The sequence below is a fragment of the Tetrahymena thermophila genome (genome assembly GCF_000189635.1).
Source record: "Tetrahymena thermophila SB210 genomic scaffold scf_8254431, whole genome shotgun sequence".
Taxonomy (NCBI): Eukaryota; Ciliophora; class Oligohymenophorea; order Hymenostomatida; family Tetrahymenidae; genus Tetrahymena; species Tetrahymena thermophila.
In genome coordinates this window covers 35,294-54,333 of record NW_002476212.1, presented here as the reverse complement: position 1 = coordinate 54,333, position 19,040 = coordinate 35,294, and the positions used below count along the sequence as shown (strand labels likewise).

The 19,040-nt window shown below is 20.8% G+C and overlaps 5 protein-coding genes across 5 annotated transcripts; 1 reads left to right on the top strand and 4 right to left on the bottom strand. All coding sequences in view use genetic code 6, as the record gives it.

The window, feature by feature from the left end:
• Positions 1 to 3,712: 3,712 nt before the first annotated feature.
• On the top strand, positions 3,713 to 4,057 carry TTHERM_00312040 (hypothetical protein; the record flags this gene model as incomplete). The annotated part of the gene is made up of 1 exon (XM_001033387.1): positions 3,713 to 4,057. One exon carries the CDS (start codon positions 3,713 to 3,715, stop codon positions 4,055 to 4,057), a length of 345 nt encoding a protein of 114 aa, XP_001033387.1.
• Positions 4,058 to 4,415: 358 nt separating this feature from the next.
• TTHERM_00312030 (transmembrane protein, putative) lies at positions 4,416 to 6,099 on the bottom strand. The gene has a single exon (XM_001033386.2). It carries the CDS (start codon positions 6,055 to 6,057, stop codon positions 4,618 to 4,620), a length of 1,440 nt encoding a protein of 479 aa, XP_001033386.1. The 5' UTR covers positions 6,058 to 6,099; the 3' UTR covers positions 4,416 to 4,617.
• A 1,556-nt stretch (positions 6,100 to 7,655) lies between these two features.
• TTHERM_000312029 (hypothetical protein) lies at positions 7,656 to 8,168 on the bottom strand (the record flags this gene model as incomplete). The annotated part of the gene is made up of 1 exon (XM_012799717.1): positions 7,656 to 8,168. One exon carries the CDS (start codon positions 8,166 to 8,168, stop codon positions 7,656 to 7,658), a length of 513 nt encoding a protein of 170 aa, XP_012655171.1.
• A 1,011-nt stretch (positions 8,169 to 9,179) lies between these two features.
• Positions 9,180 to 13,550, bottom strand: TTHERM_00312020 (hypothetical protein; the record flags this gene model as incomplete). The annotated part of the gene is made up of 10 exons (XM_001033385.2): positions 9,180 to 9,301; positions 9,362 to 9,597; positions 9,657 to 9,745; positions 9,804 to 10,377; positions 10,452 to 10,696; positions 10,754 to 11,335; positions 11,486 to 11,896; positions 11,948 to 12,424; positions 12,523 to 12,956; positions 13,148 to 13,550. 10 exons carry the CDS (start codon positions 13,548 to 13,550, stop codon positions 9,180 to 9,182), a joined length of 3,573 nt encoding a protein of 1,190 aa, XP_001033385.2.
• A 1,725-nt stretch (positions 13,551 to 15,275) lies between these two features.
• On the bottom strand, positions 15,276 to 18,777 carry TTHERM_00312010 (ubiquitin carboxyl-terminal hydrolase; the record flags this gene model as incomplete). The annotated part of the gene is made up of 10 exons (XM_001033384.3): positions 15,276 to 15,368; positions 15,426 to 15,543; positions 15,602 to 16,209; positions 16,273 to 16,361; positions 16,417 to 16,772; positions 17,029 to 17,129; positions 17,470 to 17,848; positions 18,016 to 18,114; positions 18,457 to 18,620; positions 18,724 to 18,777. 10 exons carry the CDS (start codon positions 18,775 to 18,777, stop codon positions 15,276 to 15,278), a joined length of 2,061 nt encoding a protein of 686 aa, XP_001033384.2.
• Positions 18,778 to 19,040: the final 263 nt, after the last annotated feature.

The window sequence follows — 19,040 nt, the reverse complement described above, 5'->3', positions numbered from 1 at the left end:
AACAAAGACAATAAAGTCATTCCTTTATTTTTTTTAAAATGTATAAAAATATTTTTTCAAAGATAAGAGAGTAGTTCATTTTAAAGCAGCAAGTTTAAAAATTGTTTTGAAGTAGATTAAGAGCAGACACAATTTTTAAAAAGATAAAAAGAAAGTTAAAAAAGATAAAAAGAAAGAAAGATAAAAAGTAAAAAGGAAAAAAATCATATAAAAAGAATTAAAAATTTAATTAAAATAATGAAAAAAAATTAAGAAAAAAGAAACCAAAATAGATTAATTAACTAACATATTCATTCACATAAATAATTATAAATTTAAAAGCATTACATAAATAAAATAAAAATATATAAAAAATACTAATATAAATTAAACATACCTATTCTTATAAACATATTAAAATATCTTACTTATTTATCATATTTTCATTCATCATAATTAATTTATGCTGCTTGTATTTTAATTAAGCTTTTCTTATCTGATTAAATTAGTTATTTAATTTAAGTTGGGTTTCTTATTTTTCAGTTAAAATTTATAAATATCTTTAATTCAGCGATTTAGATTTTGAATATCTTTCATTTTGTAATGTAATAGCGAAATTTGTAAAACCACATATTTAACTTTTAAAAATGATTTATCATTTAAAAATTTTTATTTTAAATGTTTTGACATTAATATATATCATTTTAAATTTAGATTCTTTATTTCTCTCAAAGTAGCTAACACTTTAAATGATATGGCTTTATTTAAAAATATAAAAGTAATTCACTTCAAAAATTATTTTAAAATAAAAGTATTCACTTAATATAAATTAATAATTATATCATCTCAAATTTAATTGAAAATTTTAGAAAAAAATTAGAAATTTATTTCAAGGCATAATTTAATAAAAGATGTTGAAATTAATTAATATCTAATTTGTTAGTATTATTTAAGAAAGAATAAAAGCGAATTTGAAATATTATTTATGATAGTTCAAACTTTTAATTAATATTTATGGCAATAACTTAATATTTTATGTATTACAACACTCAAATTTATTTTCTATTATTAAATGATAAAAAAAAATAATTTTACTTATTTTTAAATTAATTTATGATAGATTGAAACAAAAATAAAATAATGCTTAGTTTTATAAGTTTAAGTTAAATAATAGTTAAATTTCTACTTTAGAAATAGGTTTATTTCTTATAAATAATAAGTCAATCTTATGAAATTTTATTGAGAAAATTTCCTTTAAATTATGGAAAGTTTGATGTAAAAAATATAATAGAAAATTGTTAATCATTTGATTATCTTTTTTTATCTATTAAAAAGAATAATTTTCGTGATAGAAAAATTTCATAAAAATATGTCTGTTAATATAAAAAAATAAAATAGAAAATAATTATCAACAATTAAATAAACTTTATTTTGTGAGTTTAACATAAATATTTATTTTTACCTATTATAAAATTAAATAACAAATTATTAATAATTAAATAAGTTTTATATTCATTGTTACCTAAATTTATTACCCATCAAAGCATTATAACATCTAAAACATCCAAAATGGAATGTAGCAAGTACCTTCAGGAGCTATAAATTCCAACAAAACTTAATAGAAAAATTTCATAAAGAGTTTGTGAATTGAAGAGGAAAAATCATTAACAACTATTTTGTAAATACTCTACAAAATTTATCTAAGAATATTAAAAGCTCTTTTGTTTTGATTATATTTCCTTCAATTTACCCATACTTTAATATGGGTGGATGCATAATTAATTTTTAATCAAAAATAAATTAAGGCTTTTGAAAAATAAATAAATAACTATTTTGAGAAAAGAGAGGAAAAAATTTTCAAAAATTAATAAATTAAAACTTTATTAAAGAAAAAAAAAAACTAAGAGAGAAATCTTTAGGATTTAAAAAAATGAAATAAAATTAATAAACTGATTTTTAACAAGTAGGTATTTGTTGATAAAAGATGAAAATATTTTATTGTGCTAAAGTTTTTGATTTCACCTGTTAGAAATAACAAAAAGCCTGCGATTACAATAAGTTTTTAAGATTTATATTGAAAGCACATTCAAATATATCAACTTTTTTCAATAAATACTTATTTGCTAATAAATACAGTGAAACCGCCCCATAGAGCAAGACAATAAGTCTCTATACAGTTTTTCAGGTTTTAAAAGCAACGAATGCAAACTAGATTGAGATTAATAAGTTTTTAATTCTAATGATAAAATAAATTATTTTTATTTATCGTCTAATTGATATCTATTTTGCATTTATCGTTTCTTATCTTTCCCGGATCCCTCTTATTCCCGCTTTTTTATTACCATTTTTGAGGAGGACTAGGTACCAACAATCGAAGAATAATGAAGCAGCAGAATCTCTCACATCAACTTGATTAATTTTTATAAAAAAAAGATATTTTTAAAAAAGAAAAAGAATAAAAAAGAAAGAAAGAAAAAGTACTCAAAAATAATAAAATACAAATGAAATAGAAACAAATAAATAAATAAATTTGATTAATAAAAGAATAAAATAATGAACTAAAAATACAAAACAACATCAATAATAAAAATAATTAACAATTAAAAAGGCAAATAGACAGACAGCTTTAAAACTTCACTTAAATTTTATTTATTTCAGTAATTTAAAAAGCAAAAAATAAATCTATTTATTTATTTGATAAAAAATTAAATAAAATTATTTTTTGCTTTTTTATATTTAAAATTTATATGAATTTTAAAAAGAAAGTAATTATTTTACTTATTTATTAAAATTATTCGAATAAGAAAGATCATTTTTTTTATATTTGATGAATTTGTGTATAAAACTAATCAACTTTACTTACATATATTTATTGCATAATCTAAACTTAAGCTTTTAATTTGTTTCAGCTTTAAATACTCTTAATATAAAGCATAACAATTTAAATATTAATAAATAAAATTAATATATATAAGTATAATAATATTATTGATAATTAAATATTTATAAATCATACTGATATAATTTTATTTTAAATAAAATTAATTAAAATATATTTTTAAAACTTCATAAAAGCTAAAAACTCAATTTTACGTTGTTGAAATGGCTTTTGTTTTTAGCTTACACTCTAATTTTTTTCTTAAATATTACTTTATGATTAGGAAAATATGTTTAAATTTATTCAATCAATAAAAGTAAATAAATAGGAATAAAAAAAATAGATAAATGCTTTTTCCTAATTAAATATTGTTGAATTTTATCAAACTTCTTTTATTTAATACTTAATCTCTATGCTTTAAATGTTTTAAAATGGAAAATACAACTAAAGAAATTTATTCCATAATTAGAATAGTTGAGATTTGAACTAGAAATAAAAACTAATATTAGAAATTTCTTTTATCAAGTAGTAAGTAAGTATAGTAAAAAATAAAAAACTAATTTACATCACACAACTTTTTTTGAATAGAATTTGATTTGTGGAAAATCAAAGTCAAAATTAATTCATTTATTTCTTTTATAAGATTGTGGTAAGAAATGCATCTGTCCAAAATTATTCATCTATCAAAAAGAATCTCTAAACAAATTTACTAGCAACCTTACAACAAATTAATTGTAAAATCAATCTCGTTTGAAAGATAGTTCAAATACTATAAGAAAATAAATTGAAAGCTAATTAATTATTAAAATAATAAAATAAAATAAGTCAAGACAAAAATCAAATAGCAAAAAAAAAATGAAATCTTTATTCTTACTTGGTCTTTTAGTTACTTTAGTTTCTTGCACCGGAAACGTCTACATCAACGAAAAAAGCATTGCTTGCATTTCCTAAATTCCTTTCCCCTAGGAAGCTGTTAATGCCCTTTTATCAACTCCCAACTGCAACTCTTTCTACACTACTCTCACCACTGAAACCTCTTTATTGAAGAAAGTCAACTTCATTACTTTGAGCCTCTGCCTTGCTGAATTAAAGTCTGTCCCTGATGCTGCTGGTCTTGTTATCCACACTATTGTTGATAAGATCCACGAATGCACCAATATTCGTTTATAATCTGGCTCTGAACACAACTTAAGAGGTTGATATCTAAGCTAAAATGATTGATATTATATAAAATAATAGTTAATATTTATAAAAATAATAAAATGTACTTTTACAATTTTTTTGTTTAATTGAGAATGAAAAAATAATTACTTTTATAAATATAAAAATGCATAATTAATTAATTCATTATATTTTATTCATTAGATTAGAATTAAATTCAGATACATCTTTTAAAATTATATTTTTAAAATGAAATTAAAATTAATTTCTTCAAACAAAATAAATTTTATATTTATTTTATAGAAATACAATAAGAAAAAAATTATTTTATATTTTGTATTTTTAAATTGATTTAATCACTAAAATAATGATCATAAAATTAAAAATACTATCAATTGATCAATCATTAATTAAATCTTCTTTATGTTAATCCTACTTAATAAGGATTTCTGGAATTTTAGTTCCCATAAATTTTCAATATATTTCCTAAAACTGAATTTTTCTACCTTAAATTTATTTTATAGCTAAAATAATATTTTTCTAATGACAATTACAAAAATTTGTAAATAAAATTATATTAATGAAATATTATTATTAATTCACTATTGTTAATTTTATTAATTATTTAATAGCTTTGCCTGTAATTCTTATTTTTATTATTTAATCTCTTCTTCAAGGACTTTACTAAACTCTAAAACTTTTTTAATTTCAATAGAAACATAGGCTGCACCTGATAAAAGCAAAATAGTTGAGGGTAGTACATAGATTCCTTTTACTAAATTTTACTATGCTTAAAAATGAATAATAGAAAGAATTAAGGCTGATAAATTGATAATTAACTTATGCTTTTCTTTTTCTTTTACATTTATTTCAGTATCATTAACCTTCTGTACCATTTTCTTAGCTACTTCTTTCATTTCTTCCTCACTTAATGAAAACTTAAAATCTGCAAAAAATTAATCAGAAATATAACAATATAAGAATGCTAATAGGCACATAATAATAAATTCTGGAAGTGTGTACTCTCCAACAGCGACTTCAAATTCTTTTAAAACTTATTTCTCATCTAAATTACCTTTAAAAGCAAAACCAATTTATCCAACTTTAAATTGGAAAATATTATCATTCATTTTTATTTCAATAATTTCATTATTTTGAGCCAATTCTGGCACTTAAAAATCTGTGATGAGATTGTCTTATTTCTGCCCTAAAACAGTAATATTTTCAATCTTATTAATATCATAATAAGATATTTTTATATCTCCTTCAGAAATTTCTTCCAAAGTCTTAACAATATAAATAGAGTTATCAAATACCTCTACAACCTTTTTAGTTTCTTCTGATAATTTGAATGGGTGATTTTAATAAAACTATTTAATTTAAGACAATTTTGACTCATTTTAAGCTAGAAATAAACTTTCGTTTTTCATTTGCTATACATTTTCTAAAAAGTTACCTTACTCATTTTATTACTATTTTAAGCTTTCATAGTATTTAATTATGTTGTCCTTATTTAATGAAATTTACTAACAATTTCCTTCAGCTAGTATTTGTAATAAACTATTTGATAATTTGTAATCATCTAAATAAGCATCGCTATTTGTTAAGACTTAACTCTTTAACTCTTTTACTTCTATTGGAATTTATTCTTATTCTAGATAATTTACATTGTACCAATCTTCCTTTTATTATTTACCAATCGTTTTATATATTTCTACCTTTCTATATAATCCCATATTTTATTGTGAATTAATGCTAAATAATTTATCTTAAATTATTTTAGTGGCATCAAGTTTTAGCTAACCTGAGCAATGAACAATTTAGTTTGGATTTAAATCTTTTGCTGTTATATTCTTAATTCCTTTTAAGTAGTTTTAATATTTACTCCATTTAATAAAAAATGGAATATTCTAATAAAATTTGTATGAAGTTAACCCTAATAAACTAATTCCGATAACATAATTTTGTATTGGGAAGGATAAAAAATCTTATCTAATTATTTTCACTTCCTATTATTTATTTTAAGTATTAATATCCATTTTAATAAATAAATAAATCCACTAATCTTATGGTATTTTTAATTTAATTAATTAAATATATTTATTTCTTTATATTTCTAAAGATTTACTTTTTTATTAATAAAATAAACAAAGATACAATCTTTTAAAGCTTGGCTGGCTATTCATAAATTTAATTTTTTTCTTATATTATTTAGAAATAAGATTTTCCTTATCTAATTTTTGATCAATTTTTATCTGGTATGAAATATACTTAAGGTTAAATTAATAGATTAAATAATAGTATTTGATTTTTTTTAATTTAAAAATTAAAATATTTCTTGATTTATTATTTATTTTATGTATTAAAATCCATTTTAATAAACCCAATAATCTTCTAGTATAATTTAGTTAAATATATTTCTTTTTAATATGTCTAAAGATTTATTTACTTCAAAATTTTTTTATTCAAAATATTAGGTTTTTTTTTATGAAAAATTTATTATTTAGAAATAAGCATTTTTCCTAATCTGATTTTTTATCAAATTTCTTGATATAAATTAACTGAGAATTAAGAGAGAAGATTTTGATATCCCATTCATTTTATTTAGAATAGATTCAAAATTTTATTTATTTAGTAAGAATTATGGTAAGCTAAATAATAGGATAAACTGTATTTGATTTTTTCTACTTATATTTCTTGGATTTATTATTTATTTTGATAAAATCTTTAAAATTTGATCAAATTTTTAAGTGTTAACATTTATTTTTAACTAAAAAAAGATAATTTCCAGCATATATTATTAGCTAAACGAATAAAATAAAGCAAAATAATTTTTATAAAATTAAAAAAAAAAATATTACAAACTATACTGAAAATTTAAAATAAATAGCAGAAAAAATAAATTTCTTTTTTGTGCCTTGAATAAATTTTTTAGATTTATAATGGAAAACTGATTAAAAAGTACTTAGAGGAAGTTTATTTGTAGATTTTTTAAGTATCAAATATAAATTAACAAATTTTTAAATATTCAACTTTACTATCAAAATTAAACCTTATTATAAAAGCCATAAAAAAATTCTTCCTTAATTATGTTTTTAGTTTATTAATTTTTACAGAAATAATATAAATTGTAAAAAAATATGTTTATGTATGTATTAGTACTTAAGCACATTAAATTTTAATTAATTATTAAAAAAATGTTTAGTTTATAAATTCAAAATATATTACAAGATATTTTTAATCCTTTTATTTTAATATTTATGTTAATTATCTATTACATTATTGATAGATACGTAAATATTACTAATATTTATATTTTTATTGGCTTTTTAAGTAAATTATTTATTATTATTAAAAATTTAACCTTTTTACTAGGATTAATTTTTTCATAAATTTCTGTTTAACAATTTTATGTATTAAAATAATATTTTATTTGACCATATAAATTAAAAAAAGGATTGTTAAAAATAAATAAGTAAGCTCTCTAAAAACTGTCTTAATTTATGTAATTATTTACAAAAAAATATGAAACTAATTTATTTGAATTATTAAGAAAATATGAAATTAAATAATTCAAATTTCAATATTTAAATTTAAAATTTATTTAAATAATAAAAACAAAATTGTTCTTTAGAATTCATAAAAAATAATTTATTTCTGTTAAAAATGAAAAAAAGCAATAATTAATGTTTGTTATTCTAATTTATAATAAATATATTTTATCAATTTAAAAATTATTTTATAACTGAAGATTTAATTAGGCTTATAATAGTTTGTTTTATTTATTTATTTTCTTGTAATTTATTTTTTTATTTTGTGGATATTCTATCTTAATTTTATTTTTTATTTTATTTGTTAATTTTATTTATTTATTTATCTATTTGCTTTTTATTTTGTTTTTATTTATTTATTTGTTTGTTTGTTTTTTATTTTATTTTTTCATATTATTTGATTTTTGTTTATTTTTTAATTTTAAATTTATTTTCTTTTTTAAAAATGAGATCTTTGGATTTTTTAAAATGATAGTTAGATGCGAGCTATTTGTCCTTCTGAGCGATGTGTCCTTGTACCTAAATTTTAATTCACTTCGAACCGCTGCCATTAAGTGCTTATGATCTTTATATAAGAATAGATCATCAGCTTTTTACATGCATCTATGTGCAAATCCTATATAAGAGGAGTGGATTCCTAATATATGTGTTTTTAAAAACTTGTGATTTATTCCCACTAAAAACTTGGCAGTTATAATTAAAAAATATCCAAACGGGGCTAAAATGTTGATAACTTCTTATTCTATGATTAAAATATTGCTATAATAGTCAAGAATTAAGATTATCTAACATTAAGACTAAAGTCTAAGTAATGATAATTCAATTTTGATTAATCAATCCATAGACTATAGTCATCATAATTATTATTTTGGTTATTATTGATCTTGTCATTTATAATCCTTTAAAGGATTTGGTTTTTTCAGTTCTGTTAATTCTTGATCATTTTCTGAGCCTCTCTCAATACTAGCAGCAGCAACAACAACTACAACAACAACAAGTACTACTCTTTTCTCTCATTTCTGTGATCTGTCTTTGTGTCTTTCTCTCAATTTTAATTTGATTATTTGTTAATAAGAAAAATATCTTTTTTTTTTAATTAATATTATGTAAATTTAAGATAAATATCTAATCTTTGTTTATTTTAGAAAAATTCAAAATTCGAATTTACCTCCAAAATATTATCAAATAAAAATTAATCAATAATTAATTTTAATCAACGATTTGCGATTATTTGTATGAATGTTTTTGAAATTAATAAATTTATTTTTTTATTTAATCATACCAGCTTTACAACAATAAAAATAAATACTAATTATTCTGAAAATAAAAATGAAAAAAATTTTTTAAATTATTCTAATAAATATTTAATTTTTAAACATCACAATGCAAAATAATTAAATAAGAAATTTATAAATCATTGAAAAAATAAATAAGTATTGATTGCTTTATAGAATTGATTAATTAAAATAAAAATGTTGATTCTTAGTAAATATTGATAAATAAATTATGTTATAAATAAACAATAAATAAATCAGAATGAATACTCTGATATACTTTATTAATTTATTTTTAATATTAAAATTAATTGGTATAAATAAATATTATTTTATTCAATTTTTTGATTCTTCTAAATCAGCTGTGCTTAATATATCTTCCTCCATAGCAATATTAATTTCTACTTCACTTTATTCATTTTAGCTTATTTCTTCTTATTCTTCATTTGTATTTGATTCTAAATTTAATTAAAATTTAATTTTTGTTAAAATCTAAATAGAATATTATTTTTTTTTACATAATTTGGAGAAATCATAAACACCAATATTATTGCTCTTTATACCTTATTTAATTAGGTAATTTATTTTTTATAGATAATCATTTCCTAAACTCAAAAATTCAAGGATGCTAATTTCAACAATTTCAACATCTGGTATACCCTCTAAAATAAGCTATTCGGTTTAACTTTTACCATCCAAAGTTTTTCTATCAAAATTTAAGTTTGTTAAAGCATTCACTTTGACTATTTATTTTCTATTTTTTTAATTTTAAGGCTTATTAGTTCATATTATTTGGATAACTAAAATTATTACGTTGCTGGAATAAATAATGGTACTTCATATTTATCAATTTAAGCTAAAGTAATATAATCTATTCCCATTGCTTAAAGGTATTTTTATATCTATATTTGAAAAAAATATTTTAATTTACAAAAAAAAAAAAATAAAGTAATAGATTACTGTTGGATATTTGTTATGGTAAAAAATGAATTTTGTAGGACTTGCCAATTTTTAATCACCGTAGCACTTAGAAATAAATTTCAAAATTTCTGGGTGAGATTAATGGTACATTGAGTAGTAGAGTGAGCTTAAAATAAAATATTAATTGTTGAAATTTATAGCCATCGAATCAAGGTAATTGCTTGGATTGGATAACTTAACTGAAATATCATTAAGAAGTTCGCCTTATCTATCTTTAGAAATAGATAAAAGCATCAAGGTAGATATATATTCTGAGCTGCTGAATCTCCAGAACTTAAGAGCTTTTTTCAAAAATTCATTTAAGGTATCGCTGTGGAAACCAATTCTGTATAAAGACTCAGTTAACATCAAATAATAGCTCCTGTAAGAAGCCATATTATCAATAATTAATCTGAGTGTTTTATCTATGAAGTCATCTTATCTTATTCTTAAATTACAGAAAGAAATTACACAGAAAATTCTGTCTTCACAAGACATAGTGAAGAAATTTCCTCCTATTTCTTGTAGGATCAATGTTAACAATTGTTGGTCTTTCATATTTAATTCTGCAACTCTTTAATAACAAATAAATAAATAAATAAAAAATTAGAAATAAAAATATTTATAAACTATAATTGAATAATTTACTTTTGTAATATTCTTCTAATATCAGGGAATATCATACGCTTGCAAATTTATGGGAAATATGCAATGAGTTCTTAGATAATTGGTGTGTACAAACCTCCTGTAAAAGGTATTGATGTAAATAAATTAGTGTATACTGAATCGTTGGCACTGCTTATGTTTTCCTTCAACGATTTTACAATGAAATAATGATCTTATTTTAAGTAGTGTGCGGGCATTCTTAAAATAGCAGCTATGCTATTTAAAATCTATTTAATTGCATAAATTTTATTTAAAATAAATTTAAATGAATAAAAAAAGCTTACTTAGGCTGGTTAGTTTGAATTCATTGATGCAAGTAGATTTTTAAAGTAGATATCATATTATTCTCTGTTATTGCTGTAGTATTGAGTGTCGTGCTTTGCTATTAAACTCAAAAGCTTTCCTTTTTGGTTGATGTCGACAATATATTGGTTTTCGAACAAACTTTTAGCATATTCAACCTTTAAATTGTTACTATCAAGTAATCTAATTTGATAAATAAAACCAATATAGGAGTTCAACTCGTTCTTTTTGTTTGAACTGTAGCATATGTCCAAAACCTATGCCATAAATTTATAGAAAGACTCCGAGCGATAACCCAAACTTTCCAATCTCAATAATATTTGATAGATGTTAATCAAACGAATAGAATCAGGTTGTTGCTTCAAGTTCTTGAGAATTTCAAAAATTAGCTTACGGAAAATTGAGTCAAATTTAACAATATCTTGCACAAATCTTGTATTATCCTTTATGCAATTAATAAGCATCTTAGCAGGGAAGATTTTAGAACATTAAAGCACATAAATAAATAAAAACAGTTTTTCTTAGTTGTCATATTAGTCTTAGGCAAAGAACATTTCTAAAAACTATTTGAAAAATAAAATAAAATTTATATTATAAAATATTTCTCAAAATAAATAAAATAATTTTTGTGAAATTTTGCTTGCTATTTTTTAATAACTTATTTTAAAATCTTTATATTTGATAAATATTTTAATATTTGATAATTTAATCACCTTATGAACGAATTAAGATTCAAGTTGTTTATTCTTTAAAAACTAACTAGTCCAAATTTTTCTAACTTCTTTGTATTCTGAAGAACATATCATAGCTTTGCAGATTTAGCCATCTGAATCGTTTTAGCGAGTATTAACATAATTTTAGACAGATTTAGTCATTAGATCTTTTTTGAATTGGTTAAAAATAATTGAAGATTTTAAAGAAACAATGACAGCTAAAGGATCCTTTTCGATGTATTCTTCAAATTATTTTTGAAGCTCGTTAAAGAGGTCAAAATGACGATCTCTGTGATGATAAAGAGAAAGGCAAAGACGTATTTAAATAGGCTTTGAAAGCTTACTAACTATTTCTAATTTTTCTTAAGAATTTTTATTGCCAAAGAAGGACTCTAAAAGGCTATCGAAACTCTATAATAAAAATTATTTTTAAAATTATAAATTTGATAACAAAATAATTACCTCTAAAGGAACTTTCTTTGAAGCTAATTCAATTAATGATATATTAAAATGGTTTTTAATTTAGCTTTCATACTATTTGCAAAGCTCTACAATAATAGAACTATTGGCTCTTATGTATTTATCACAATAATTAATAATTTTATCAATCCTATAATTCAATAATTGTTCATCTTTTTCAGAAATTCTTTTTGTCAATTCCTTTATTAAAATATTCATTTTAGCTACATCGGTTTTCTTTTTTTTATTGAATTAAGTTATAAGCTCTATATAATCTAATAAATAAACTGATTTCATATTATTTGGATGGTGCTTTACAGTTACTATAATCATATCCTTGATTTCTTCTAACAAATCCTAAGGGAAGGAAGAATAAATCAGATACTAATATCCTTGCAAAATATTTAAAACATTTGATTCATTTAAAGAATCCAACTTTTCTTTTAAGTCAACTCTTAAATCATATAACACTTGAGGAATCTTTTTTTATAAATGAAATTAGAATAACAATAAAATAATTAATTTAAAAAATTAATAAACAAAGTTTAAATAAAGCATCAGATATAAAATGAAATTACCTTGTATTTAGGAGGGGTAATTTAAGGCTCGATATAAGCTATGCATTTAAATATCAGACTTTTCTATTGAAGGTCAAGTTATTCGTAAATGTTTGGCAAGAACTTAGTAAGCAAATCAATTAAAATAAGTTCTCTTCCAGAATTAAATCCTTGTTTCAATGATATACTTTACATAAGATTCATGACTATGAAAGGAGTCAATTTAGAAGAATCTTTTTTTATTTCTTAAATTAACTGCTAGCAAATTTCTTCACAATTTCTACCAATATGAGAAACATCAAAGTGAACAGTTGCTAATTATTTTATGTTATACGAATCCTTTTTAACATACTCTACTACTCTATCTATACAATCAGCTATCTTAGTTTCCATATTGTATAATGGAAACTTTAAGTGTTTGGATTTTCTCATCCAAAATATTAAATCAAGTAGCTCTTTTAAATAAAAATAATATTAAATAATTACAACCAATCATATCAATTTAAAAAAACCAAAAATGTTTATTTTTGATTTAATTTTTCTATTAAAATATTTTATATTTTATTTACATGCATTTTAAATAAGCTAGAGAAATCATTTGAGATTTAAAAAATAGATTGTTTATAATAAATAAATGATTAATTACCAACTTCATTAAAACTCTATAAATTGTTTGCTATTTTTCCAGTTAACTATTAATATAGAGGATCTTTGAGAGCCTCAAAATCGGTTTTTGACATATTCTATTTAAATATCCTTGCGAAAGAGCGAGCAGTAGAAGATAAATGTTCAGATTTATAAATATCCTCATTTTCTCTGTAAATCTTCAAGACATCATTAATGCTTTCAGAGGAATTTATAGCTGTAAAGATGCTTTCATAGTTATTAATCTTTTCTAATGTTTAAGGCTAAGCACTAAAATGGAATCTAACTTAATTAAAATTTAATTAAGCTAACCTACTTAAAGTGCATCTTATATTAATCTTATTATTTTTGGAAGTATGGATCATAGTTTGTCTCCAAAATCCAACACGAAAATTGCTAAACATATTTGCTATTTGAAATAATTATTGCTTGTCTATGGCTTTGGACTATATAATTAATTGATTTAATTTTTTTTAATATTTAATGTACTTATTAATTCTGTATTTTGATTAGCTATTAATTAATAATTTATGCATTAATTCATGTACAGAATTATTAAATTGTATTTTATTTTATATCTAATATTAGATTTTTCCAATACATTCTAAAATATCTATTCACATTTAGCCTTTTATAATTCTTTGAATAAGCACATCTACCAAATTTTTTTACTTAGTAGAAGAAATTTTTTATTAACGAAATTTATTTTTACATTTTCTAGAAATTCTAAAATCAAAATTTGTTAAATTGTTACTTTAAAATTATTTTATTTTTGAAGGATTATTGTATACAATTTAACATCTAGAAAATTTATTGGATATTTGATTTTTCCATAGTGATATCAATAATTAAAAAATCAAAAACATTAATTTAGGTAGAGCTAGCAAATTAATTACCAGCCATTTAAGTTTTTTTTCAAAAATTTTTCTAAATTAAACATTTATTATTCAAAACCAGTTTTGAAAAATGGAAATTTTATTAGTAATTTCATACAAAAATAATTTATCAAAACAATTAAAAAAATAGTTTTTTGATGATAATTTATTTTCTAAAACTGGATAAAATCTGAAAAAAATTCAATTTTTATTTTTTCTATAAGCAGGATAAATAAATTATTTTATTGTTTAATTTTTTAATTTACTTTTAAACAATTTAATAAATTATTTTTCATAACATTTTTTTTATTTTTAAGGCTTTTTGAATTAAAATATGAATCAAATAAAAATAGAAAAGGTATTTGATTATGCTTATTAGCAATTTATTAAATTAAAAAATATATTTTGATATATAAAAATGTTGTATTAGCTAGTTTCAAATAGCTAAATAATTATTTTAAATATCCTTAGTTTCTTATATTTTATTATTTAAGAAGAAATTTAATTATCTTTAAAAGGCTTTTAAAGAAACAAAGAATAATTTTATAAACCTAACAAGATAAACAAAACAACAAAATATACTTTAAATAGTAATTAAAATAATTGAAAAAACTTATTCTAATATTATTGTCTTTTATATTATAAGATAGATGATTTATTTGATTAAGTAGAATAATGTCATTAAAAATATTAGAATACGAACGTAAGTAGTTACTGATCAATTAAGAGAATGAGAGAGACTTGATTAAAATGTTATTTATCTTTTATATTTTAGTATTTCTAATACACCCAAATCAATCAATCAATCAATCTATATATTTATTTTAAGGAAGGGTGAGTGGTGTTTTTCTTGAGGTGTAGTTTGATAAATTTTACTCTTTTTATTAGATTTTTGGAAAATGAATATATTTTAATGTAAGAAAGGGCTGAAATATATATGAAAGATATCTGATTTTCTGTTATAATCATGAACTTACTACGTAAGTAATAAGTTTTTATATATTTAGTAGTAGAGAGTTACTTCCTTTTTAATTTAATTTATTTATTTATTTATTAGATTTTTATATTTTTTTATGTTTTTTTTTTTCAATAAATTTTATTTTTGATAGCTAAAATATTATGGAAAAACTCGAAATGCTTGAGGATTAATTAGTTAGCTTTTCAAGTCACTTAGCTGACAAAACAAAAATCATGTTATTTATTTCTTTATATTTTAAGTTTAGGTTTTACTTCCTTTCATAAATATTTATCAATTCAAATTTTTTCATAAAAAAGCAAGTAAGCTTCTTAATCTAAAGCGTCTTTATTACTGCATTCTTAAATGCTTTCGTCATCGCAATAAAACCACTATTAAATATTAAAGAAAAATATTTTTTATTTGACATTAATAAATTTTCTTTTTACCTTATTATCATTTCTCTTATTAAAAGATACGTAATGGCCTATATCTGCGCTTCCTTAATGAATGATGACACCATTCAATGAATATTTGGTGCTTTCATTTCCACTATTTGCATAATATCTAATTTAAAAAATGATTAATTAATAAAAGAAATTTTATTTATTTTTTGAAATTTTACTTGGAAATATCTAGAGTTGAGGGATAGCTTATTTATTATTTAATTTTTGTTTTATAAGGGAACATTTTAAATCTTTTCAAATGAATGACTAAATATTTAGGTATGTTTCCTAGTTGACAAGATTTAATTGCTCTAGATGTTTTTGTGCACTTCTCACATTTATATTCGCCATCAATTTCTTCAGGCTTAAAGAAAAGATCCATGCAACTATTTAAGTCTTTTAGGCTCTTAGACTCTATAGGAAGACTCAAATCTAAGAATGGATCAAATGTACTAGAAATATATTTACACTTTTAACACTAAACTTTAGATATAAGCTGCCCACAAAAGAGTCTATCTACGATACTTGTATGATATTTAAAGTAAAATTTAGATGCTTATTATGAATCTTTGAATTCTGCTGGTCTTTTATTTGGTAAAGGGAAATTTAACTCGTCTTATATCTCACCCAAAACAAATCTTAAATATTCTTAAGCATCATGCTGCTCATTAGGATCAAAATTCTATTACGAGTATTTTTTAAATAAACTAGGGCTAATTATTTGATTGGAATTTGATTTTTAAAATCTCGTCAAAAGATCAGAGTATGCAATTGTAAATTTATGTGGCTTTTAATTAAAATGATTTGAGTAAATAATTGAAAATACTTAAAATGAGATATTTTGCTTTACCTTTTTTGTGATTTGGTCTTTATATTCTAAGTACATCTTGTCAAAAAAGTAAGTATTTAACTCTCCAATTGATAAAATGCTTTACAAACCTTTTATTTATAATTTTTTTAAAGATATTGTAGATTTAAAAGCAATAATTTTTACATGCATTCATGTAGCAATAATTTGAATTATTTTCTAATCTATAAGGTCTAAATAACAGCTTTTTCAACTTAGAAGGATCATTATCATGTATTATATGAGGACCTCCGCCGTACAATTAATAAAGAAAATACCATACTTAATCACTTACAAGCATATAATCTTAATTTAATTAAAGTCCTTCTTTAAGATTTCCATTTGCATCTACCAACATTTAATTATTTATTGGATTTCCTAAGATTATTTTTTTCTTAATATTTTCTGAAAATTCGTTTGCCCACTAAAAGCTAAGAACATTTTATGATAAACAAGTGGTATTTTATATGAAATATGATATTATTTTTTCTTCCTCTTCGGCTCTATTTTTATAAAAATAAACCATTAATTAAAATTAAAATAAGTTATTAAATTTAGATTCATAAAATCACGTTTTTAATTAATATTTTAATTTAATTCATAATATCAATTTATTAGTTTAAAGATATTTGAAAGATAACTTTAATGTCTATTAATATTCTTCCATTTTTTTTATTTAAGCTTATTTAAGCAGTCTAATAAAATAATTTCGAAATATTGTTCAGTTATTTTTAAAAGAAATAGCTTCCTTGAAATTACCTTTTTTTTATGTCTAAAGATTTAATCCATTTTATTTTATTATCAATCATAGCGTATTCTTCTTAGGAATTTGAAATATCATCTTTATTTGTCACAGTGCTCTTTTTTATATAAAAAATATTTTTTTTAAAATATCTTCTTTGAAAGAATATAGTTCAAATATTGATTACATTGAATTAAAAAGAATTTTATATTATTATTAAATACATTAATTTAAAAATTTTTCATTTGAAATTTTCAAATTCTTTTTTATCGAATTCTAAACAAATAATTGTAAAATAAAGCTTTTTATAATTCTAGAATTAAAATTTAAAACTAGATTGTTTTTTTTTAGTGGAGTTTCTATTTAAGGTTGTCGTAGGATTGATTTACTGAGTGATAAAAATATATGATAGGTATTTTTTAAATAATTAAAAAAATATATTGTTTTAATATGATTACACCATTTAGAGAGACTTTTGTGGAATCAAGAGAAGTGTTATCTATATGATTTGATTATTTGTAATTTTTATTTCTTATTTGAGATTATGAAGTTGAAATAGATTCAGTATTATTTTTACTACCAGGATTATTGTTAAAATTGGTTTCTTAGTTTTCTTCTTTTTAAGACACTTTTGATATGTTTTGCGCTTCTAAGTTCATACTAACTTAGCCTTAATTACTACTTTGCCCATTCTTTTTTTTAACTTATGAGCTATTCTATTGACTAAAGCTTGGATTCTTTTTAGAATAATTACTTTGATTTAAATTTCCATTTCGATTGTTTTTATCATCGCCATCAGCAGCGTTGACCGAATTGTCAATATAATTATCCTATATTCTTAATTTACAATATAAAAGTGTTATTTCCTTTACTTAATGTATAATAATTAAAATGTTTAGTAATCCTTTAAAATTTAAAGAGCTGCTAAAATTATATTTTTATCTTTTATTAATGCTTTATTATCATTCATTTTCAAATTTCAATGACAAGTAAATATTCTATACTTTGAATGAGACTATAGCTATGAATTTGATGATTTTTTAGCTTTTTCACTCTCGCCAGAATTAGTATTGTTAAGTTCATTTGACTTTATGTGAACCTCTCTGTTTAAATAATAATAAAAAAAAATATGTTTTGACCGAAGTTCAGTTTTAATTGCATAAAATTCCTAAATACACTGGGCATTTACATAATTTATGTAGATAGATACCCATAAATTTTGCTATTTTCGCGTTTTATTAAACAAGCAAGTGAAGTATTGATTAAATGTTATTATTAATATTACCACTAAAAAATCAAAAAGCGCATATGTATTGTATTATATATATTCGCTTAGAAGAAATCAATAATCAAAAGAGAAGAATTAAAGATAATAACAAATTATAGATTCTTTATTCACTTGTTTGATGATAAAATAACAACTAATTAAAAAATTAAATAAATACTGTGTTTATTTGCTAAGTCCTTTGAGGATAATTTCATTTTTTCTTTCCTCATTACTCCCTTAGATATTTTCTAATGGAGGAATTTGTAAATTTTATTGATTTTGCAGCATTTGCATTCTATTTTGCTCAGCCTGACTATGCTAATGTTTCATTCCTTTATGCCCCTAATAAATATTTATTTATTTATTTATTAATTAATATGAATCTATCTCTTTGAAAAATATTTTTGGCAAACAAATTTATTGAAAGAAATCGCTAATTTTTTACTTCCTTTTATTTCCCAGCTGAAAGGCAGCTAAATAATTTATTAAAAAATCCCATTTTCAGCTATATCCTGTTTTAATGGTTTTCACGTATATAGAAGAATAAGCTCTTTCACTTCTTTATTTTTTATTATTATTTATCTATCTTGTGTCCAATATTAGTCGATTCTTAAGTATTTAATAATTAGAAAAATATGAATAAAAGCTGATTTTTATTAATTTTTTTACATTTAATTAATTACAAAATAATGAGCAATCAATGATTAAATGAATGAATATTAATTAAGAATTAAAAATAATTGATAATGATTAATAATGAAT